Genomic DNA, 25893 nt, shown 5'->3' with positions numbered 1-25893 from the left:
ATAGATTCACACGTTAGAAATCATAAGCCTAATGTCATTACGGTATGCCTCAGGGCAGAATGAACATTTCGACCCAGGTATTACAATTGCATTTATAAAGACGGGTCATGTCCCTCGCCAATAATATGGGTGAGATGGGCAGGCGAGTGGCCACTAACGACAGCACCAAAACCGTTAGAATGTCCCCTACCTACCGCAGGACCCCCAAGCGGGTTGGTCCTGAGAAGGGAGGGAATTCAATTGTATGAAAATGTACACCATGAGATATTACCTGTAATAGTAAACCTGACGGACATAGGGCTACCAGAAAAATGTGACCTTAAGGTACGGGCACTGTACACTCGAATAGTGTTAAAAGAATCCCAGGATGCCTCGGGGGCATCGAGATACTGGAGCCCTCTGAAAGTGGGTCAGACCCACCGACAGAAACGGGGTCTACTCAATGACCTCGTAACAGCAGTCAACAGCCCTAGACATACAAGCTATAAAGACACAGCCAGGAAGTTGCTGCAGAGACAGATAGACGCAGCCAAAGAGGATGTGTGGGTAGACGATGAAGCAGCAGGGAGCTTAGTCAAAAGGATGGAGGGCCATGCTGTCACCATTAACCTCCTGATTGACCAAGAATTCGATGCGGAAAAAGCAGAGGTTCAGCGAGAGCCCTGTCATGCTTACAGTGGATGGATGATGGGCAGGTCAGGGAGAACCTGGAGCAAATACACAGGGGCCAAGTCCCAGACTGGATTAACAGCACCCACCTGGTCCGCCTGGCACAGCACCCAGGGTCACTGGACGCATGCACCATGAAAGGAATGACAAGAGTCTTTCCGGTGACATGCAGATGCACAGATTCACATTCTGCCCTGGTGGGGATGGTCCTAATGAATCCAGTAATGGCGAAGGGGGAGTCTGGACCACATCCCCAGTTTGAGGTAGAAAACTTGGGGCTAATCCGGGGTGAGAACTATATGCGGTACTGCCCAATGGATTAATATGCGATCAAACAGAATGGAACCATGCGAGGGGTCCCCCAGGGTAAGAAGCCTAACGATATGTCCACATCCAGTAGGCCAGGGAAGCGGGGATGGGTGCGGATTTAATCAAACCATTGGGTGTGTCTTAGAAATAAACCCATCAGAATCCGAATACACCCACACAGCCGACCGCGGAAAGGGGGAGCACTGTGTTAACCAAACAACCATCTTATGACAATGGTATTTATCAATGTAATATCACTAATCACAACTTCTGCTTCACCCCGAGACTACCGGTTACAATCAGACGAACACGAATGACGTATATCCATGCTCGAGAAACCATTACCCTGAACCTGACTGATGAAATTAAACAAGATTTGCACCAATATGAAAGTGAACTGGCTGCACCAATATCCCACCTGCCCGAGGACCTGGAAGACATAAATAATCCTCTGCTGGCAAGCACAAAACAATATCACGTGCTCAAACAGGAGCTGCACGAACTGTGCAAGGACATTGCAAAAGACCTTTAACATACCCCCCGGTACGAGAAGGCATGGAACTGGGGACTGAACGTTATTTTGCACATATTGGTGGAAGTACAACTGATTTTGGCACTGTGCTGGTTGATAATGACTTGTGCAGCTTGTAGGAAGTGTAGACATAGGCAGCAAGCTAAAGCAATCACTCGTATGCAGGAGAAAGAACGACTGTTGATGCATGGAGGAATTTAAAGCCCTGTTAAGCAATAACCAAACTTGGCGGCAGATCACTGTAAAATGGGGCGGGAAGTCGAAAGCATTATCTAAGATTAGCTCTGGTGGTCTCATGGGCTGGGGTTAGCCAGGGACCAAAGGGGGAATTGAAGTGGGATTTTTAGAAACCCACCATAGTGCACTAAGTGTTGCAGTCTGGGGAATGTGTTCAGAAAATTGGACAAGCCAGTAAGCAGGTGCAGTCTGGGTAAAGTGTTATTGCCTGGCAACAACTCGCAAGGCCAATCAGAAAGACGTTTATCTGCAAGAAAATGTGGTGGCAAATTTGACAAAGATAGACATTGAATAACAGAAAACATGGCCTGTGCTTCACAGCAAAAGTAACAGAATGTGACTTGTGGATAGGCAAGGTGTTGAACAACAGGAAAAATGGTCTGTGCTTCATCGCGAAAAAGTAAAAAGGCCCCAATGTAATGGTATTGATGACACGTTGCGGTTTTTGGCTTTAAATATTGTACGGTGGTAAGCAAGGGTTGAGACGGCATGGTACGAGTTATGTGAATTTTGCTATATTGCTGTTCTCCCTTGGCCAAGCTATAGGTATTCAAAAATAAACATATTTTTATTCTTTATCAGATTTGTGTGTTGAGCCTTATTTTGGTTCTCTTGTGTATCTGTAAAGCATCCACTCCCATGTTCCGCCACCAGGGGGCTCAACCCCTGAAGTCCCAAAGCATCCCTTGGGAGCACTGTATATAAGCCAGCCCCTAAGACCTGTTCCTCACTCTGGAGTGTCTTATTAAAGACTGAGGTCACTGTTACTTTAACCTCCCTGTGTGTAGCCTCATCTGTGTTAGGAACACAATAACTGGCGACGAGTATACGAATCCAACGCAAAGATGCAGCAAACTGTGGGAATCCTGGAGAAGTTCTCGGAGGGTGAGGACTGGGAGGCCTATGTCGAACGGCTAGACCAGTACTTTGTAGCTAACGAGCTGGACGGAGAAGGAAGCGCTGCAAAAATCAGACAGTCCTCCTCACAGTCTGCGGGGCACCGACCTACAGCCTCATGAAGAATCTTCTGGCTCCGGTGAAACCCACAGATAAGTCGTATGAGGAGCTGTGTACACTGGTTCAGGAGCATCTTAACCCGAGGGAGAGCGTGCTGATGGCGAGGTATCGGTTCTACACGTGCCAGCGATCTGAAGGTCAGGAAGTGGCGAGCTACGTCGCCGAGCTAAGGCGACTTGCAGGACAATGTGAGTTTGATGGTTACCTGGAGCAAATGCTCCGAGACGTTTTTGTACTGGGCATTGGCCACGAGACCATCCTATGAAAACTTTTGACTATAGAGACACCGACCCTCAGTAAGGCCATTGTGATAGCACAGGCGTTTATGTCCACCAGTGATAACACCAAACAAATCTCTCAGCACACAAGTGTTCGCAATGTTCATAAATTAACTGGAACTGTGTTTGCGAGCAGAAATGTACAGGGCAGAACCCACGAGTCTGCAACTGCCAGCAGGCCTCAGGTGACCCAGATGACGGAGAGTCCCCAACAAAGGATGAATGCAAGGCAATTCACACCTTTGACGTTGTGGAGGCTTCCATTCAGCCTATTCATGCCACTTCAAAGGGTATGTTTGCAAGAGCTGTGGAACACTGGGGCACCTCCAACGAGCTTGCAAACGAGCTGCAAGCTCTGCAAAATCTGCTAACCACCACGTGGCAGAGGAAGATCGGTCCATGGTGGATCAAAGCAATTTCAAGCCTCAGAGAGAGGAGGCAGATACTGAAGTACACGGGGTGCACACATTTTTGACAAAATGTCCACCTATAATGCTAAACGTAAAATTGAATGGCTTACCCGTAGCCATGGAACTGGGCACTGGCGCTAGCCAATCCATCATGAGTAAAAAGATGTTTGAGAGACTGTGATGCAACAAGACATTCAGAACAGCCCTGAGCCCCATCCACACAAAACTGAGAACGTACACCAAAGAGCTTATCACTGTCCTGGGCAGCGCCATGGTCAAGGTCACCTACGAGGGCATGGTGTATGAACTGCCACTCTGGATTGTCCCGGGCGATGGCCCCACACTGCTTGGAAGGAGCTGGCTGGGCAAAATCCGTTGGAACTTTGATGACATCTGAGCGCTATCACATGTCGATAAGGCCTCATGTACCCAGGTCTTAACAAATTTCCTTCCCTTTTTGAGCCAGGCATTGGAAACTTTTCTGGGGCGAAAGTGCGGATCTACTTGGTCCCAGAGGCACAACCCATTCACCACAAGGCGCGAGAGCGGTACCTCACATGATGAGGGAGAGAGTGGAAATCGAGCTGGACAGGCTGCAACGCGAGGGCATCATCTCCCCAGTGGAATTCAGCGAGTGGGCCAGCCCGATTGTTCCAGTACTCAAAAGTGATGGCACGGTCTGGATTTGCGGCGGTTATAAAGTAACTATTAATCGTTTCTCGCTACAGGACCAATACCCGCTACCTAAGGCAGATGACGCTGGCAGGAGGCTAGACGTTCACCAAGCTCGACCTGACTTCGGCCTACATGACGCAGGAGCTGGAGGAGTCTTCGAAGGGCCTCACCTGCATCAACACACACAAGGGACTGTCCATCTACAACAGATGCCCATTTGGAATTCGGTTGGCTGCAGGATCTTCCAGAGAAACATGGAGAGCCTACTCAAGTCGGTACCACACATGGTGGTCTTTCAGGACGACATATTGGTCACGGGTCGGGACACCATCGAGCACCTACAAAACCTGGAGGAGGTCCTCCAGCGACTGGATCACGTGGGGCTGCGGCTGAACAGGTCGAAATGCGTCTTCATGGCAACAGAAGACATTCCTTAAAAGTTACCACATTTTTGGTCACCTGCGCTAATTTCTACCCATGTGGCTAGGTACCAAATGTTTAACTCAAACCTCTTGTGCAGCAGGGGCCTTTCTGTATGTTAAATGAGCTATATAATTAAAAGCTATTGTGTTATGCTTATCTAAGGCTCCCTTTACATGTGTCTATACTATTCGCTTCAACCACTGTTTGAGCAACTGCTGCCACAATCTCACCACTCTCTCAGTAAATCATTTTCTGCTGAATTCCGTATTTGATTTCTTGGTGTCTATCTTACATTGATGGCCTCTAGTTTTGCTCTTCGCCACAAGAGGGAAGGCGCTCCCTGCTGCTAGTAAATGTAATGCCCTCTATTAGTTCACCGCTCAGCCTTGTGTGTCACTTGAGACACAGATGCAGCCTGTTCATCTTTTCCTGGTTGGTATAACTTTGCCTTTCTGGTATCATCCATTCTGGCATCTTTATGAAATAGTTTCGGCAGTGAGAAGTTAATCATGGAGACACATGTATAATGGGCGGACCAATGATAGCAGGACTGAGGAAGGAAGGGGGAAACGAGTGGAATCAGGCTAACTCATTCAAAACATTCCCATTAGGTCGACAGGTGTCGTTTAAGGAAAAGTAAAAAAGTTACCATACGTGCCTATTTTTAAATAGACAAAGAATAAGCGGCACATTATTAATCACACTGATCAAACTGAAGTCAAATGTGTCAGCAATTATGAATCATTGGTTCAAGTTGCATGTATTTAGAAAATATATTAGACGATCTAACACAGCAACATCCTTGGAGATCATATAGCTATGTATACTTTTGTACAGATTCAGAAATTCTCAGATGTGTACACCAGGGAGAAAAACAATTCAGGTTTCTCCCATTTAAATATCCGCCATACTTACCGCGAACGTGAACGCGGACACTTTATGATTTCTGATTGGCAACTGTGCAATGAAAAGGTCCGTTATGTTCGGAACTATTGATCTTAAATCGATGCAGATTTTCGCGGTTTGTTAGCTTCATTGAATGGATCCTAGTATTGTCTTGATAAAATCCAACGTGATAATGATACCACAATAGTAAAATCTAGACCGACTCTTGAGCATCAGAGCATCTCCTTCCAGAACCGAAGGCGGATCGACCTGTAAGGTCACATCGCCAACTAATTCAGAGCAAAGTGTCCTGGTTAGAATGCATCACCTGTTTAACTCACACAAAGATCTTTCTGTAAAGCCGTCCAAAAAAACCGGCAAGTTAAAGTTCAGGTTTCCAACTTTCCCGTGTCCTGCCTTTGTTGCACTGAATAAATGTAACACTAATATCGATTTCCATGAATCCTGTTTCACAGTCCCTGCTCCTGCACCCAGCCCTAATTCGAACTCCAATCCAGCCTCGGGCAAGTGAAGAACAGGAAGGCAGCTGAGTTTAATTGCTGCATGGTTTCAATTGCCGTTAATTCATATTTCTCTCCTCGAGCCGCAAGTTTCCACTATGCGACCCAAATCTTCTGAAGTTGCATCTCTGAAATTAAACTATGTTGGGAACAGCTGGTAAATGGGAACTATTCGTCGAGAGCTAACTGACGACATAATGTGGCGAGGAGTAGAGTTTCTAATGAAGTTCCACGCTAATGAGGTCAGATTGTTCCATGTTGAACCATGAGGACGTGCAGCTCATCCAAGCCACATATGTACATCTCCAGCTGTTCCACCTGGGTGGGAAGCAACTCCTAAGCAGAGCATAGAATAGGCAATCCAGTGCTAAAGTTAAATTAGTGCTTAAAGAATCCTGCTATATATGTACTCAAACTGATTATCTGCATAATATATTGTGCCCTTGTGTGCATGCGGGCGGTGGGACCAGGCTTTCCTGTGCAATTCACTGATCACCTTAGGCATATGCGAACTAGCAGCTGGTCCACGCATGTGCAGTAACCCACAATTGCCGCTGCAGTTCAGCGTGGGCCAAATTGTTCAGCTCCGGAGGAGAATAGCCTGCATGGGATCCGTGCTGGCCAGCGGTGGGGGAGGGGAGAAGAGAATACCGAAGGGAGAGAGATAATCCTAGCGAGAGGGGACGAGAGATAAGTCGGGAGAGGGAGCGATCAGCTCTGGGACCCCAAATATGTATAATATATATATTAATGACTTGGAAGAAGGGACTGAATGTAACGTAGCCAAGTTTGCTGATGATATAAAGATGGGAGGAAAAGCAATGTGTGAGGAGGACACAAAAAATCTGCAAAAGGACAGAGACAGGCTAAGTGAGTGGGCAAACATTTTGCAGATGGAGTACAATGTTGGAAAGTGTGAGGTCATGCACTTTGGCAGAAAAATTCAAAGAGCAAGTTATTATTTAAATGGAGAAAAATTGCAAAGTGCCGCAGTACAGCGGGACCTGGGGGTACTAGTACATGAAACACAAAAGGTCAGTATGCAGGTACAGCAAGTGATCAGGAAGGCCAATGGTATCTTGGCCTTTATTGCAAAGGGGATGGAGTATAAAAGCAGGGAAGTCTTGCTACAGTTATACAGGGTATGGGGGGGGCCACACCTGGAGTACTGCGTGCAGTTTTGGTTTCTATATTTATGTAAGGGTATACTTGCTTTGGAGGCACTTCAGAGAAGGTTCACAAGGTTGATTTCGGAGATGAGGGGGTTGTATTATGAGGAAAGGTTGAGTAGGTTGGGCCTCTACTCATTGGAATTCAGAAGAATGAGAGGTGATCTTATTGAAATGTATAAGATTATGAGGGGGCTTGACAAGGTGGATGCAGAGAGGATGTTTCCACTGATAGAGGAGACTAGAACTCGAGGGGTCATATGGCCTACTCCTGCTCCTATTTCATTATCTTAGAATAAGGGGCCGACCATATAAAACTGTGATGAGGAGAAACGTCTTCTCTCAGAGGATTGTGGATCTTTGGAACTCACTGCCTCAGAGAGCGGTGGAGGTTGGGACATTGAATACATTTAAGACAGAAATAGACTGTTTCTTACACGATAAGGGAGAAGGGGTTATGGGGAGCGGGTGGGAAGTGGAGCTGAGTCCATGATCGGATCAGCCATGATTGTCTTGAATGGCGGAGCAGGCTCGAGGGGCCATATGGCCTACTCCTGCTCCTATTTCTTATTATCTGTGACCATCGACATGATTAACCTAAGCTGCTAAACTCTAAAGCAGCTGAAGAGAAGAAACACTCAGTGGTGAAATTCGACTGCGGCAGAATGCAGAACAATCGGTTACACATTTTCCGCCAGTCTATAGGTGTCGTCACGTATTCAGTTCAATCGAAGTATATGTAAAATATGAATGCATCCAACTATTCAAATTACCTGCACAGGAACAAATATAATTTATTTGAAGATCCTAATGGTCTGAGGATAAATGGAAACATGATGTCAGATGAAAGGAAAATGTCTAACATTTAAATTATTCATTGTTGTGAGAGCCACTGAGTTCTCCTGTTCTGTCAAAAACAATCATTTTAAAAATTAGTGATAAGCCATTTAGGATGGAAATCAGGAAGTTTCTTTTCACATAATGGGATGTTGCCTTAAACCTTCACACCATCCAGCACCAGTGCACTGTGGCTGCAGTGCATATCATCGCGAAGAAGCACGACAGCATTTCGCCAAGACTCACAAACCCGCGACCTCTACCACCGAGATAGACAGTGGCAGCAGGCACATGGGAACATGAGCAGCTCCACGTTCCCCTCCAAAATACACACCACCCTGACTTGGAAATATATTGGCCGTTTCTTCATCGGCACTGAATCAAAACCTGGAGCTCCCTCCCTAACAGCACTGTGGAATTACCATCACCACACGGACTGCAGCGGTTCAAGAGGGTGGCACACTAAAGGGGCAATTAGAGATGGGCAATAAATGCTGACTGCGGCAGAATGTGGCAGAATTGGACACCATTCCACAACATCGAGGATACCCCAGGAGGGGCAGGAATTCGGCAGGATACAGAATACCCCAAGTGGAGGAAAGATAGAAGAAACAGAGGATACCCCAGGAGGGGCAGGAATTCAGCAGGATACAGAATACCCCAAGTGGAGGAAAGATAGAAGAAACAGAGGATACCCCAGGAGGGGCAGGAATTAAAAACTGAGAAAATGTTGGCTGGAAAGGACTTATACACGAACTATGCTGCACTAAATATACTGGTAATAGTGCAAGGGAACTCGTCTTGCTCGTATTATCCTGTAAAAATGTGTAACCGACGTAAGAGGCAGGCCCGAGCTCGTACTAGAGTTAAAACATTGAATAAAGGAAGAAATGACTTACTTAGTATAACTTGATGGGAAAGTCAATAGGTTGATCCTGCAGCTCGGGAAGAAGCACTACCCAAGCGAAAGCACAACCCTGGAAGGTCACCCAAGAGGGATTAATTGGGAAATACCTTATCTTGGGCATATAGCCAAGGGCCATTCGGGGGGAAATGTAAGGGATAAATTGTCAGGTTGCAAATAGGTGGTCAGAATTATGGTGAAGGTAGTGAACTTATCAGTAGTAGGAGGGTCTGTATGATTGCCGATGTGTGTAACACTTGCTGTTGGGGAGGAGTTAAATGAATATGGCAGGGGGATGGGAACCTATGCAGGGAGACAGAGGGAAATAAAATGGAGGCAGAAGCAAAAGATAGAAAGGAGAATAGTAAAAGTGGAGGGCAGAGAAACCCAAGGCAAAAAACAAAAAGGGCCACATTACAGCAAAATTCTAAAGGGGCAAAGTGTGTGAAAAAGACAAGCCTGAAGGCTCTGTGCCTCAATGCGAGGAGTATTCGGAATAAGGTGGACTAATTAACTGTGCAGACAGCAGTTAACGAATATGAAGTAATTGGCATCACGGAGACATGGCTCCAGGGTGACCAAGGCTGGGAACTCAACATTCAGGGGTGAGAAGGGGGATTTAATAATGGGAAATGTGGAAATGGCTGAGACCTTCAACAATTATTTTGCTTTGGTCTTCACAGTGGAAGACACAAAAACCATGCCAGAAATTGCTGGTCACAGGAATGTGGGAAGGGAGGACCTTGAGATAATCACTATCACTAGGGGGGTAGTAGTGCTGGACAGGCTAATGGGACTCAAGGTAGACAAGTCCCCTGGTCCTGATGAAATGCATCCCAAGGTATTAAAGGAGATGGCGGAAGTTATAGCAGATGCATTCAGTATAATCTACCAAAATTCTCTGGACTCTGGGGAGGTACCAGCGGATTGGAAAGCAGCTAATGTAACGCCTCTGTTTAAAAAAGTGGGCAGACAAAAGGCAGGTAACTATAGGCCGGTTAGTTTAACATCTGTAGTGGGGAAAATGCTTGAAATTATCATTAAGGAAGAAATAGCGGGACATCTAGATAGGAATAGTGCAATCAAGCAGACGCAACATGGATTCATGAAGGGGAAATCATATTTAACTAATTTACTGAAATTCTTTGAGGATATAATGAGCATGGTGGATAGAGGTATACCGATGGATGTGGTGTATTTAGATTTTCAAAAGGCATTCGATAAGGTGCCACACAAAAGGTTACTGCAGAAGATAAAGGTACACGGAGTCAGAGGAAATGTATTAGCATGGATAGAGAATTGGCTGGCGAACAGAAAGCAGAGAGTCGGGATAAATGGGTCCTTTTCGGGTTGGAAATCGGTGGTTAGTGGTGTGCCACAGGGATCGGTGCTGGGACCACAACTGTTTACAATATACATAGATGACCTGGAAGAGGGGACAGAGTGTAGTGTAACAAAATTTGCAGATGACTCAAAGATTAGTGGGAAAGCGGGTTGTGTAGAGGACACAGAGAGGCTGCAAAGAGATTTAGATAGGTTAAGCGAATGGGCTAAGGGTTGGCAGATGGAATACAATGTCGAAAAGTGTGAGGTCATCCACCTTGGAAAAAAAAACAGTAAAAGGGAATATTATTTGAATGGGGAGAAATTACAACATGCTGCGGTGCAGAGGTACCTGGGGGTCCTTGTGCATGAATCCCAAAAAGTTAGTTTGCAGGTGCAGCAGGTAATCAGGAAGGCGAATGGGATGTTGGCCTTCATTGCGAGAGGGATGGAGTACAAAAGCAGGGAGATCCTTCTGCAACTGTATAGGGTATTGGTGAGGCCGCACCTGGAGTACTGCGTGCAGTTTTGGTCACCTTACTGAAGGAAGGATATACTAGCTTTGGAGGGGGTACAGAGACGATTCACTAGGCTGATTCCGGAGATGAGGGGGTTACCTTATGATGATAGATTGAGTAGACTGGGTCTTTACTCGTTGGAGTTCAGAAGGATGAGGGGTGATCTTATAGAAACATTTAAAATCATGAAAGGGATAGACAAGATAGAGGCAGAGAGGTTGTTTCCACTGGTCGGGGTGACCAGAACTAGGGGGCACAGCCTCAAAATACGGGGGAGCCAATTTAAAACTGAGTTGAGAAGGAATTTCTTCTCCCAGAGGGTTGTGAATCTGTGGAATTCTCTGCCCAAGGAAGCAGTTGAGGCTAGCTCATTGAATGTATTCAAGTCACAGATAGATAGATTTTTAAGCAATAAGGGAATTAAGGGTTACGGGGAGCGGGCGGGTAAGTGGAGCTGAGTCCACGGCCAGATCAGCCATGATCTTGTTGAATGGTGGAGCAGGCTCCTGGGGCTAGATGGCCTACTCCTGTTCCTAATTCTTATGTTCTTATGACTGGATAAGTTATGTGTGGGAAGAAGCTTCCCGATGTTGGGGAAGTCCAGAACCAGGGGACATAGTCTTAGGATAAGGGGTAGGCCATTTAGGACTGAGATGAGGAGAAACTTCTGCACTCAGAGAATGGTGAACCTGTGGAATTCTCTACCACAGAAAGTTGTTGAGGCCAATTCACTAAATATATTCCAAAAGGAGTTAGATGTAGTCCTTACTACTCGGGGGATCAAGGGGTATGGTGAGAAAGCAGGAATGGGGTACTGAAGTTGCATGTTCAGCCATGAACTCATTGAATGGCGGTGCAGGCTCGAAGGGCCGAATGGCCTACTCCTGCACCTATTTTCTATGTTTCTATGTTCTATGATAAGAGTCCACAAATCAACATTACTTTGGTGATAACAATAAACCTATCGAAGATGTTGAGGAGGATAGCTCCTCTCCAAAACCTGTATAAAGTATGCTTGAAAACTCTTGTATTTCGGCGGTTCCACGATGGAACTTCCCGTGCATCGCTCGTAATAAAACTGGTTGGACCTGCGATTTCGTGTGTTCACTTCCGTGGTGGATGTAGAACAGGAGAAGGGCGAGGTGTCGATTAATGATATCAGTTAATTCACCCAAAGGAGAGAGGCATCATGTTACCCCAACAGACGGGTGAGGTATTGATTAACTATATCAGTTAGTGCACCTTGAGGGAGAGAGTTCTCCTGTTACCCCAACAGACGGGTGAGGTATTGATTAACTATATCAGTTAGTGCACCTTGAGGGAGAGAGTTCGCCTGTTACCCCAACAGACGGGTGAGGTATTGATTAACTATATCAGTTAGTGCACCTTGAGGGAGAGAGTTCTCCTGTTACCCCAACAGACGGGTGAGGTATTGATTAACTATATCAGTTAGTGCACCTTGAGGGAGAGAGTTCTCCTGTTACCCCAACAGACGGGTGAGGTATTGATTAACTATATCAGTTAGTGCACCTTGAGGGAGAGAGTTCGCCTGTTACCCCAACAGACGGGTGAGGTATTGATTAACTATATCAGTTAGTGCACCTTGAGGGAGAGAGTTCTCCTGTTACCCCAACAGACGGGTGAGGTATTGATTAACTATATCAGTTAGTGCACCTTGAGGGAGAGAGTTCTCCTGTTACCCCAACAGACGGGTGAGGTATTGATTAACTATATCAGTTAGTGCACCTTGAGGGAGAGAGTTCTCCTGTTACCCCAACAGACGGGTGAGGTATTGATTAACTATATCAGTTAGTGCACCTTGAGGGAGAGAGTTCTCCTGTTACCCCGACACAGGACATTTGGAAAAGCATAATTTGGTCAGGCAGAGTCAGCATCGATTCATGAAGGGGAAGTCATGTTTGACAAATTTACTGGAATTCCTTGAGGATGTAATGAACAGGGTGGATAAAGGGGAACCAGTGGATGTGGTGTATTTAGATTTTCAGAAGGCATTTGACAAGGTGCCTCATAAAAGATTACTGCACAAGATAAAAGTTGACAGGGTTGGGGGTAATATATTAGCATGGATAGAGGATTGGCGAACTAACAGAAACCAGAGAGTCGGGATAAATGGTTAATTCTCAGGTTGGCAACCAGTAACTAATGGGGTGCCGCAGGGATCAGTGTTGGGACCCCAACTATTTACAATCTATATTAACGACTTGGAAGAAGGGACCGAGTGTAATGTAGCCAAGTTTGCATCGAAACAAAGGTGGGAGGAAAAGCAATGTGTGAGGAGGACACAAAAAACATGCAAAAGCACATAGACATGCTAAGTAAGTGGGCAAAAACTTGGCAGATGGAGTATAACATTGAAAAGTGTGAGGTCATGAACTTTGCCAGAAAAAAATTAAAGAGCAAGTTATTACTTCAATGGAGATAAATTGCAAAGTGCTGCAGTACAGCTGGACCTAGGGATATTTAGAAACATAGAAACATAGAAAATAGGTGCAGGAGTAGGTAATTCGGCCCTTCGAGCCTGCACCGCCATTCAATAAGATCATAGCTGAACATTCCCTCAGTACCCCTTTCCTGCTTTCTCTCCATACCCCTTGATCCCTTTAGCTGTAAGGGCCATATCTAACTCCCTCTTGAATATATCCAATTAATTTGCATCAACAACTCTCTGCGGCACGGAATTCCACAGGTTAACAACTCTCTGGGTGAAGAAGTTTCTCCTCATCTCAGTCCTAAATGGTCTACCACTTATCCTTAGACTGTGACCCCTGGTTCTGGACTTCCCCAACATCGAGAACATTCTTCCCGCATTTAACCTGTCCAGTCCCATCAGAATCTTGCATGTTTCTATGAAATCTCCTCTCATCCTTTTAAACTCCAGTGTATAAAGGCCCAGTTGGTCCAGTCTCTCCTCATATGTCAGTCCTACCATCTCAGGAATCAGTCTGGTGAACCTTCGCTGCACTCCCTCAATAGCAAAAATGTCCTTCCTCAGATTAGGAGACCAAAACTGAACACAATATTTTAGGTGTGGCCTCACCAAGGCCCTGGACAACTGCAGTAAGACCTCCCTGCTCCTATACTCAAATCCCCTAGCTATGAAGGCCAACATACCATTTGCCTTCTTCACCGTCTGCTGTACCTGCATGCCAATCTTCAATGACTGATGAACCCTGACACCCAGATCTCGTTCCACCTCCCCTTTTCCTAGTCTGCCGCCATTCAGATAAAATTCTGCCTTCGTGTTTTTGCCCCAAAATGAATAACCTCATATTTATCCACATTATACTGCATCTGCCATGCATTTGCCCACTCACCTAACCTGTCCAAGTCACCCTGCAGCCTCTTAGCATCCTCCTGACAGCTCACACCGCCACCCAGTTTAGTGTCATCTACAAACTTGGAGATATTACACTCTATTTCTTCATCCAAATCGTTAATGTATATTGTAAATAGCTGGGGTCCCAGCACTGAGCCCTGCGGCACTCCACTAGTCACTGCCTGCCATTCTGAAAAGGACCCGTTTATCCCAACTCTCTGCTTCCTGTCTGCCAACCAGTTCCCTATCCACATCAGTATGTTATCCCCAATACCATGTGCTTTGATTTTGCACAGCAATCTCTTGTGTGGGACCTTGTCAAAGGCCTTTTGAAAGTCCAAATAGATGACATCCACTGGTTCCCCCTTGTCCACTCTACTCGTTACATCCTCAAAAAATTCCAGAAGATTTGTCAAGCATGATTTCCCTTTCATAAATCCATGCTGACTTGATCCGATCCTGTCACTGCTTTCCAAATGCGCTGCTATTTCGTCCTTCATGATTGATTCCAACATTTTCCCCACTACTGATGTCAGGCTAACCAGTCTACAATTACCCGTTTTCTCCCTCACTCCTTTTTTAAAAAGTGGTATTACATTAGCTACCCTGCACTCCATGGGAACTGATCCAGAGTCGATAGACTGTTGGAAAATGATCACCAATGCATTCACTATTTCTAGGGCCACTTCCTCGAGCACTCTGGGATGCAGACTATCAGGCCTTCAATCCCATCAATTTCCCGAACACAATTTCCCACCTAATAAGGATTTCCTTCAGTTTCTCCTTCTCACTCGAACCACTGTCCCCTCGTCCCTTCGGAAGGTTAGTTGTATCTTCCTTCGTGAAGACAGAACCAAAGTATTGGTTCAATTGGTCTGCCATTTCTTTCTTCCCCATTATAATTTCACCTGAATCCGACTGCAAGGGACCTACGTTTGTCTTTACTAATCTTTTTCGCTTCACATATTTATAGAAGGGTTTGCAGTCAGTTTTTATATTCCCTGCAAGCTTCCTCTCGTACTCTATATCCCCCTCTTAATTAAACTGTTTCTCCTCCTCTGTTGAATTCTAAATTTCTCCCAGTCCTCAGGCTTGTTGCTTTTTCTAGCCAATTTATATGCCTCTTCCTTGTCTTTAACACTATCCTTAATTTCCCTTGTTAGCCACGGTTGAGCCACCTTCCCAGTTTTATTTTTACTCCAGACAGGGATGTACATTTGCTGAAGTACGTCCATGTGATCTATAAATGTTTGCCATTGCTTATCCACCGTCAACCCTTTAAGTATCCTTTGCCAGTCTATTCTAGCCAATTCACGCCTCATACCATCAAAGTTACCTTTCCTTAAGTTCAGGACCCTAGTTTCCGAATTAACTGTGTCACTCTCCATCTTAATAAGGAAATCTACCATATTATGGTCACTCTTCCCCAAGGGGCCTCCCACAACAAGATTGCTAATTAGTCCTTTCTCATTACACAATAGCCAGTCGAGGATGGGCAGCTTCCTGGTTGGTTCCTCAACATATTGGTTTAGAAAACCATCCCGAGTACACTCCAGGAAATCCTCCTGCACCGGATTGCTGCCAGTTAGGTTAGCCCAATCAATGTGTAGATTAAAGTCACCCATTGTTACTGCTGTACCTTTATTGCACACATCCATTATTTCTTCTTTGATGCTGTCCCCAACCTCACTACTACTATTTGGTGCTCTATACACAACACCCACTCGCGTTTTCTGCACTTTGGAATTCCGCATCTCCACCCATACCGATTCCACATTATCCAGGCTAATGTCCCTCCTTACAATTGCATTAATTTCCTCTTTAACCAGCAACGCCACCCCGCCTCTTTTTCCTGATTTTCCACATAGTACAGGAGGAGCATAACACGTGTCCGAGCTGTCCTGCCATGACTTATCCCTTAGATACACTTAAATTGGCAGCAACAATGCTAAATGTTACTTACTGATATAGAAAAGCAAAAGGAAAAACTACTCACCAATCACCAGCCAATCACTTACCCCCTTGGCTGTGATGTCACCTTTCTGTTTCTTTCTTCTTCTTTTTGCCTTCTCCCTGTAGCTGCACAAGTCACGCCTTTTATAGTCCTCTCGCTGACCCCGGACTCAGGCCTCAGCGACCACGAACTCCCGCTACCTCTCACGGCCTTTATAGGCCTCTCGCCGACCCTGGACTCAGGCCTCAGCGACCACGAACTCCCGCTACCTCTCACGGCCTTTATAGGCCTCTCGCCGACCCTGGACTCAGGCCTCAGCGACCACGAACTCCCGCTACCTCTCACGGCCTTTATAGGCCTCTCGCCGACCCTGGACTCAGGCCTCAGCGACCACGAACTCCCGCTGCCTCTCACGGCCTTTATAGGCCTCTCGCTGACCCCGGACTCAGGCCTCAGCGACCACGAACTCCCGCTGCCTCTCGCGGCCTTTATAGGCCTCTCGCTGACCCCGGACTCAGGCCTCAGCGACCACGAACTCCCGCTGCCTCTCACGGCCTTTATAGGCCTCTCGCTGACCCCGGACACAGGCCTCAGTGACCACGAACTCCCGCTGCCTCTTTCGGTCTTTATAGGCCTCTCACTGACCCCGGACTCACACCTCAGCGACCACGAACTCCCGCTGCCTCTCACGGCCTTTATAGGCCTCTCGCTGACCCCGGACACAGGCCTCAGTGACCACGAACTCCCGCTGCCTCTTTCGGTCTTTATAGGCCTCTCACTGACCCCGGACTCACACCTCAGCGACCACGAACTCCCGCTGCCTCTCACAGCCTTTATAGGCCTCTCGCTGACCCCGGACTCAGTGACCAAGAACTCCCGCTGCCTCTCGCGGCCTTTATAGGCCTCTCGCTGACCCCGGACTCAGGCCTCAGTGACCACGAACTCCCGCTGCCTCTCGCGGCCTTTATAGGCCTCTCGCCGACCCCGGACTCACACCTCAGTGACCACGAACTCCCGCTGCCTCTCGCGGCCTTTATAGGCCTCTCCGATAGAATGGCAGAGCAGGCTCGAGGGGCGGTATAGCCTACCCCTGTTCCTATTCCATATGTTTTTATGTTCTTATTAGCAATAATGGCTGAGAAAATATGAAATTAAATTCATAACCCAGAAATTAGTGCCTACGGTATTACGCTTTGGAGCATTAAGCTGTCCGAATAACTTCTGTCATATTGCCAATTAAACAGTGTGATCAGCTTCTTGAAACCATCAAGTAATGTTTGCGGTTTATATTCAATACTTGATATTCAGATGACATTCCTTGTTCTGTTTTGGCATTCGTCTTTTAAAATAAATAGTGCAGTGGCTTCCATCAAACAGATGAATGTGAAAGAAGAAGTTTCAACATCCAGGCAGCAATGGCCTGTCTTTGAGTCACTTGTTTCGTTTTGCCACAGAGGTACTTATAGTAACTCACTAAAACAGCAACAGATTCGCTGTGTATCGGAGTTTCTGCCGCCGTTGTTGACTTTACTGGTTTGGTAAGTAATCCCGGTTATACTGGACTCCTCTTGGTGGACTTCTTTATCCGGGTCTTTGCAGAACGAGGAAGGTCCTCGGGTCGAACTGCTGGTCACTGAGCAGGTTAACAACGCTTCGCCTCCTTTTATTAACTCATTACATGGCCTGATTGAGAAATCTGGAATTGACACTGGGACTCCTGGCAATATATCCACTTGTTAATTACTTTGCTTTGGTCGAAGTTGTCACGTCAGTTTTAAAGTCAAATCGGACTCTCATCGTAATTAAGAGCCTGGTCACTGAGATCACCACACCATTATTGGGCGCCCGTCTCCCCCTTCTACTTTAGCAGTAGTTAGAGGTAATTGAGGAAAGCGCGATTGTGGAACGTTACTGAGTCCTCATGCAGCCAACCTACTATCTCTGGTCCGGTTCTGATTCGTACTGACTCTGCTCGTCAAAGGCAGGAGCTCTGCACTATCCCCGTGCCATGGCCACTAATCTAACTAAAAGCAATGGTGTCCAACTCCTCCACTCTACGTGGCAAATCTTAACCTCCAGCACTCGTCATCAGAAAGAAGTTCCAAGCTCTGCACTTCCCGTCTTTAGTGATCATTATGCATTGATCATCCATCCTTATATATTTCACATTTCGACAAAAAACCTTCCCCTATTTACTTTAACCTCACCCTTAACTTTAAAAATAACCAGTGCTAAATGACAAAGCTGCTTTGGTTACTCTTGCAATATTTTTCCCAGTAGTTCAAGTTTCACCTGAAGAATAAATGTATCCATCCCAGTGACATCCTGTCCGTTTTCTATTATTTTAAAGTTCTCTTTAGAATTGACGCCATAAATTGCACGCAGTGATTGAGGCCAAATGAGTGTGCCGTACAAACATACATGTCTTTATTACTCTGGTTTTCTATGTATCGATGTATTTACTATGTTACAAAGTATGTGTTAAACATATAGGTAAGGCCCACTTCGAGACTGGGAAATTCTCGTGTGAGAATTTGTTAGGAATAATGTGGAAGAAAGATGATAATTGCAGTAAATGTTACTGACGTCTGACTGAAACTGAAACCGGATTTCTCGGTTTTTTCACCTCACTGTTCAAAGTAAATCCCCCAACCGTCCGGCCGAGATGTCTGCTTGATATAATAGTTGTGGTCTTTCGCTGAAGTGAGAGCTTGTCCATCTTTATAAAATTCATATCTCACAGAAGAAGGGGAGTAAAATATTTCAACCAAACAGGCGAGTTTAAAATGTTGGCCCTCAAATGGTCAGACTCAGCCCTCAATGTAGGTTTGGAGAAGACCTCTACAACATTGAACACCATTTGGATTTTCCATCTAAAACATCTAACACAAACTTAAGAATTTGTGTTTGGGTAACAAATGTTAATGATCAGAACATGGAAATCCCGAGAACACCTCAGAGAAGGAGTCTTTCAATAATCATTGATTTCGCTCTGCTTACAGGAACATGCACTCTGGGATACTGACAAAGATATCACCTGAGATCTGAGCAGCTGCTCTTATGCAGTCTAATTTACATTTTACCCACTAGTTTTCAACTATAAAATATTTGGGGGACAATATGTGGTTGGATATTTTATGATTAAACACACTGCTAACTTTCCCCAGGTTCTGCTCAGCGATGATTCAGTCAGACTGAAACACATCCAAATATGTTTTTAAATGTGGGAGGGTTTCTGCCTCTACCAACCTTTAAGGCAGTGAGATTTAGACCCCCACCAGAATCTGGGTAAAGACATTCCCACTCATATCTCCTCTAAACCTCCAACCAATTACTTTAAGTCTATTTAATGTGCAGCAAATTCGATACGGAGCATTCCACAGTATTGCAGGAAGCTAATATAGAAACATAGAAAATAGGTGCAGGAGTAGGCCATTCGGCCCTTCTAGCCTGCACCGCCATTCAATGAGTTCATGGCTGAACATTCAACTTCAGTACCTCATTCCTGCTTTCTCGCCATACCCCTTGATCCCCCTAGCAGTAAGGACCTCATCTAACTCCTTTTTGAATATATTTAGTGAATTGGCCTCAACAACTTTCTGTGGTAGAGAATTCCACAGGTTCACCACTCTCTGGGTGAAGAAGTTCCTCCGCATCTCGGTCCTAAATGGCTTACCCCTTATCCTTGGACTGTGACCCCTGGTTCTGGACTTCCCCAACATTGGGAACATTCTTCCTGCATCTAACCTGTCTAACCCCGTCAGAATTTTATATGTTTCTATGAGGTCCCCTCTCATTCTTCTGAACTCCAGTGAATACAAGCCCAGTTGATCCAGTCTTTCTTGATAGGTCAGTCCCGCCATCCCGGGAATCAGTCTGGTGAACCTTCGCTGCACTCCCTCAATAGCAAGAATGTCCTTCCTCAGGTTAGGAGACCAAAACTGTACACAATACTCCAGGTGTGGCCTCACCAATGCCCTGTACAACTGTAGCAACACCTCCCTGCCCCTGTACTCAAATGCCCTTGCTATGAAGGCCAACATGCCATTTGCTTTCTTAACCGCCTGCTGCACCTGCATGCCAACCCTCAATGACTGATGTACCATGACACCCAGGTCTCTTTGCACCTCCCCTTTTCCTAATCTGTCACCATTCAGATAATAGTCTGTCTCTCTGTTTTTACCACCAAAGTGGATAACCTCACATTTATCCACATTATACTTCATCTGCCATGCATTTGCCCACTCACCTAACCTATCCAAGTCGCTCTGCAGCCTCACAGCATCCTCCTCGCAGCTCACACTGCCACCCAACTTAGTGTCATCCGCAAATTTGGAGATACTACATTTAATCCCCTCATCTAAATCATTAATGTACAGTGTAAACAGCTGGGGCCCCAGCACAGAACCTTGCGGTACCCCACTAGTCACTGCCTGCCATTCTGAAAAGTACCCATTTACTCCTACTCTTTGCTTCCTGTCTGACAACCAGTTCTCAATCCATGTCAGTACACTACCCCCAATCCCATGTGCTCTAACTTTGCACATCAATCTCTTGTGTGGGACCTTGTCGAACGCCTTCTGAAAGTCCAAATATACCACATCAACTGGTTCTCCCTTATCCACTCTACAGGAAACATCCTCAAAAAATTCCAGAAGATTTGTCAAGCATGATTTCCCTTTCACAAATCCATGCTGACTTGGACCTATCATGTCACCTCTTTCCAAATGCACTGCTATGACATCCTTAATAATTGATTCCATCATTTTACCCACTACCGATGTCAGGCTGACCGGTCTATAATTCCCTGTTTTCTCTCTCCCTCCTTTTTTAAAAAGTGGGGTTACATTGGCTACCCTCCACTCCATAGGAACTGATCCAGAGTCAATGGAATGTTGGAAAATGACTGTCAACGCATCCACTATTTCCAAGGCCACCTCCTTAAGTACTCTGGGATGCAGTCCATCAGGCCCTGGGGATTTATCGGCCTTCAATCCCATCAATTTCCCCAACACAATTTCCCGGCTAATAAGGATTTCCCTCAGTTCCTCCTCCTTACTAGACCCCCCGACCCCTTTTATAACCGGAAGGTTGTTCGTGTCCTCCTTCGTGAATACCGAACCAAAGTACTTGTTCAATTGGTCCGCCATTTCTTTGTTCCCCGTTATGACTTCCCCTGATTCTGACTGCAGGGGACCTACATTTGTCTTTACTAACCTTTTTCTCTTTACATATCTATAGAAACTTTTGCAATCCGTCTTAATGTTCCCTGCAAGCTTCTTCTCATACTCCATTTTCCCTGCCCTAATCAAACCCTTTGTCCTCCTCTGCTGAGTTCTAAATTTCTCCCAGTCCCCGGGTTCGCTGCTATTTCTGGCCAATTTGTATGCCACTTCCTTGGCTTTAATACTATCCCTGATTTCCCTTGATAGCCACGGTTGAGCCACCTTCCCTTTTTTATTTCTATGCCAGACAGGAATGTACAATTGTTGTAGTTCATCCATGCGGTCTCTAAATGTCTGCCATTGCCCATCCACAGTCAACCCCTTAAGTATCATTCGCCAATCCATCTCAGCCAATTCACGCCTCATACCTTCAAAGTTAGCCTTCTTTAAGTTCTGGACCATGGTCTCTGAATTAACTGTTTCATTCTCCATCCTAATGCAGAATTCCACCATATTATGGTCACTCTTCCCCAAGGGGCCTCGCACAACGAGATTGCTAATTAATCCTTTCTCATTACATAACACCCAGTCTAAGATGGCCTCCCCCCTAGTTGGTTCCTCGACATATTGGTCTAAAAAAACCATCCCTTATGCACTCCAGAAAATCCTCCTCCACCGTATTGCTTCCAGTTTGGTTAGCCCAATCTATGTGCATATTAAAGTCACCCATTATAACTGCTGCACCTTTATTGCACGCACCCCTAATTTCCTGTTTGATGCCCTCCCCAACATCACTACTACTGTTTGGAGGTCTGTACACAACTCCCACTAACGTTTTTTGCCCTTTGGTGTTCTGCAGCTCTACCCATATAGATTCCACATCATCCAAGCTAATGTCCTTCCTAACTATTGCCTTAATCTCCTCCTTAACCAGCAATGCTACCCCACCTCCTTTTCCTTTTATTCTATCCTTCCTGAATGTTAAATACCCCTGGATGTTGAGTTCCCAGCCCTGCTCATCCTGGAGCCACGTCTCCGTAATCCCAATCACATCATATTTGTTAACATCTATTTGCACAGTTAATTCATCCACCTTATTGCGGATACTCCTTGCATTAAGACACAAAGCCTTTAGGCTTGTTTTTTTAACACCCTCTGTCCTTTTAGAATTTTGCTGTACAATGGCCCTTTTTGTTCTTTGCCTTGGGTTTCTCTGCCCTCCACTTTTCCTCATCTCCTTTCTGTCTTTTGTTTTTGCCTCCTTTTTGTTTCCCTCTATCTCCCTGCATTGGTTCCCATCCCCCTGCCATATTAGTTTAACTCCTCCCCAACAGCACTAGCAAACACTCCCCCGAGGACATTGGTTCCGATTCTGCCCAGGTGCAGACCGTCTGGATTGTACTGGTCCCACCTCCCCCAGAACCGGTTCCAATGCCCCAGGAATTTGAATCCCTCCCTGCTGCACCATTGCTCAAGCCACGTATTCATCTGAGCTATCCTGCGATTCCTACTCTGACTAGCACGTGGCACTGGTAGCAATCCCGAGATTACTACTTTTGAGGTCCTACTTTTTAATTTAGCTCCTAGCTCCTTAAATTCATTTCGTAGGAACTCATCCCTTTTTTTACCTATGTCATTGGTACCAACGTGCACCACGACAACTGGCTGTTCTCCCTCCCTTTTTAGAATGTCCTCCACCCGCTCCGAGACATCCTTGACCCTTGCACCAGGGAGGCAACATACCATCCTGGAGTCTCGGTTGCGGCCGCAGAAACGCCTATCTATTCCCCTTACAATTGAATCCCCTATCATTATCACTCTCCCACTCTTTTTCCTGCCCTCCTGTGCAACAGAGCCAGCCACGGTGCCATGAACTTGGCTGCTGCTGCCCACTCCTGATGAGTCATCCCCCTCAACAGCACTCAAAGCAGTGTATCTGTTTTGCAGTGGGATGACCACAGGGGACCCCTGCACTACCTTCCTTGCACTACTCTTCCTGCTGGTCTTCCATTCCCTTGCTGGCTGTGGACCCTTCTCCTGCGGTAAGACCAACTCGCTACACGTGATACTCACGTCATTCTCAGCATCGTGGATGCTCCAGAGTGAATCCACCTTCAGCTCCAACTCCGCAACGCGGACCGTCAGTAGCCGGAGGTGGACACACTTCCCGCACATGTAGTCGTCAGGGACACTGGTGTTGTCCCCGTGTTCCCACATGGTACAGGAGGAGCATATCACGTGACCGAGCTGTCCTGCCATGACTTAACCCTTAGATACGCTTAAATTGCCGACAACAATGTTAAAAGTTACTGACTAATAAAGAAAAAGAAAAACTACTCACCAATCAGCAGCCAATCACTTACCACGTTGGCTGTGACGTCACCTTTTGATTTCTTTCTACTTCTTTTTTGCCTTCTCTCCCACTTGCAATGCATAGTGTTCTTCATAGTTTGCCCCTTTTACAAGTGTGGCGTATGTCAAATGTATGGATTAGAAACATAGAAACATAGAAAATAGGTGCAGGAGTAGGCCATTCGGCCCTTCGAGGCTGCACCATTATTAAATATGATCATGGCTGATCATGCAACTTCAGCACCCAACTCCTGCCTTCTCTCCATACACCCTGATCCCATGAGCTGTAAGGGCCCCATCTAACTCCCTTTGAATATACCCAATGAACTGGACTCAACAACTTTATGTGTTTGAGCATTCCATAAGTTCACAATTCTATAGTGCAAAAGTTTTTCCTCATCACAGTGCTAGATGGCTGCGGGTGTAAGGGGTTTTCACAGGGTTGTTGTGCCTTGGGTGTCTCTCTCTGGCCTTCTGCCCTCACAGCTTATGCCTGGCCTGTGAGGTACCCTGAGTGCTGCAAGAGCACCCCTGGAGAGACTGTGTCCACAGCTTATGAAGGGGGTTTTGAGACTCGTACGTCCCCACAGCTTATGCCTAGCCTGTGAGGCACCTGTGAGTGTCAAACACTCCTAACCCCTTCTTCCCGAGCCTGTGACACACAATTGAGCATTTTCGAGGCGTTCCTAGCTTCCCTTACACGGTTCTGACATACGACTCACGATCAGGAGATGTAATACAATAGAACTGAGACAAGGTGATTCCAAGAGGAACTTTAGGCTTCCAATTTATTTGACAAGGTGTAACTCAACAAACAGCAATACACCAACAAAACAATCCCCCTAAATCCCACTAAACGGACACAGCGAAAATCTTTACACCAGTTTAGCAGTAAAATGCCCAACCTCCCACCTTTCCTGGCCTAACTGAGTTGGGAATTCTGGGGACCAGAGGTTATACTCACTATTGTGCCTTCTGCAGTCTGGTGGTTTGTTTCTTCTATCTTCGGTGTCTTCAGACACTGGTTTTCCTTCAGTGTCGAGGGTGTGCTGGTTGTGGTTGTTGCATGACGAGGGCAGGGAAAATCATCACTCCTTTTTCACTACGTCAGAAACCCCTTTTTATAGTCAGATTATCCAGTCCGCCTCTCCTGCTGAAGTCGATTCTTCTCATTGGTGGGCTTTTTGATTTTGAAAAATGCAGCAGTTTTAGATTGACGGTTTTTTTTCCACTGATGTTAACCTACTCAAGGTTTGAGTGGGTGTTGATTGCATTGGCCTCCTGTAGCCATTGTGCTAGTCTGGCCTGAGCCAGATATTTCTATGCCTGATGAAAAAGGTGTTGGAATATGTATGTGGCATTGTTTAAATGCTAATGTTTTCAAGGGGCAAGTTTCGAGGGTATACAGTTCCCAGACAATTTGATTAGTTCCAATGTCCAAACTGGCCCTTTTGATATTCACAGCACAGACTGATCCCACAGCCCTTTTCCTTCTGGGTAAAATGAGGGGTTTTTGTCCTCCCCTACATAATCCCCCATCTGACACAGTCAGACACCACTCGAGTGTGTCAAAGTTCAGGGTGGTGAGAAAACCCTCGGTCTCCCAAATTGCCCAACTTTCCCCAGTTTAACTCTAAACTGATCCCGTCGATATATATCGTAATTCCTTTTAACGCGGTACTAAACACAGAAATCCAACAGGTTACAATACACGACAGCAACATACATATATGTACTTAAGGTTACAGCAGTAATTGTACATTGAGTCTCATTTCAGTCTCAACCGTAAAACAAAGAAACCTGCCCTGCTAACTCCCCAGGGGCCATGTATGAAAAACGCAGTCATCCCTGGGAATAACAAAACCGCCTAAGTGTCGCGGTCAAGCTTTGTTTACACACCTTGAGTGTTTAGCAACGGCTCTCCTGGCTGTGTAGTAGCCTGAGGAACTGCGTTCTTTTTCTTTTTCTCCTGAGCTTACAGCTTGTAACGAGCAGATAAGCTACAATCAGGAGTTGGCCGATTACTAAGGCATGCGATCCCACCCGGATCCATGCAGGTATGTCTGCCCGTATTCCCAAATCCCACCATGCTGGGGGTTTAATCTGGGCAATCTCCCCTGCTAGAATTTCAGTTTTCTGCTCCATGGTGTAAAAATGTTTTTGAGACAAATGCACTGCCTGGAGGAGGGCTGTAAGTTTCTCAGGTAGTGGGGCAATGGGATAGCCAAACTGGGCGACATATTGTTGTAGATGGCTGAGGTTGTTTTGTACCGTGAGGTGAATCGTGGAAGGTTCAGGGATGGGTATGATTCTGGTGTGTGCCACTTGAACCTCTGCCCTGGGTTTAAAGCAAAAGCTGCTGTACGGAATTGGACACC

The 25893-nt window shown here is 46.0% G+C and overlaps 1 protein-coding gene across 1 annotated transcript in view; it reads right to left on the bottom strand.

Moving 5' to 3' along the window:
• Positions 1-6199: 6199 nt before the first annotated feature.
• The window catches only part of LOC139242169 (probable G-protein coupled receptor 139), a gene marked incomplete at its 5' end in the record, with an annotated part of 56890 nt that continues 37196 nt past the window's right edge, over positions 6200-25893 (bottom strand). Inside the window, one exon of the mRNA XM_070870262.1 lies at positions 6200-6274. Coding sequence (XP_070726363.1) covers positions 6200-6274 — 75 coding nt within the window. The remainder of the gene's footprint in view (positions 6275-25893) is intronic.

Source organism: Pristiophorus japonicus, unplaced genomic scaffold (assembly GCF_044704955.1).
Source record: "Pristiophorus japonicus isolate sPriJap1 unplaced genomic scaffold, sPriJap1.hap1 HAP1_SCAFFOLD_124, whole genome shotgun sequence".
NCBI classification, from domain to species: Eukaryota; Metazoa; Chordata; class Chondrichthyes; family Pristiophoridae; genus Pristiophorus; species Pristiophorus japonicus.
Note: the sequence above shows the minus strand (reverse complement) of the source record. Positions and strands in the feature narration are given on the sequence as shown.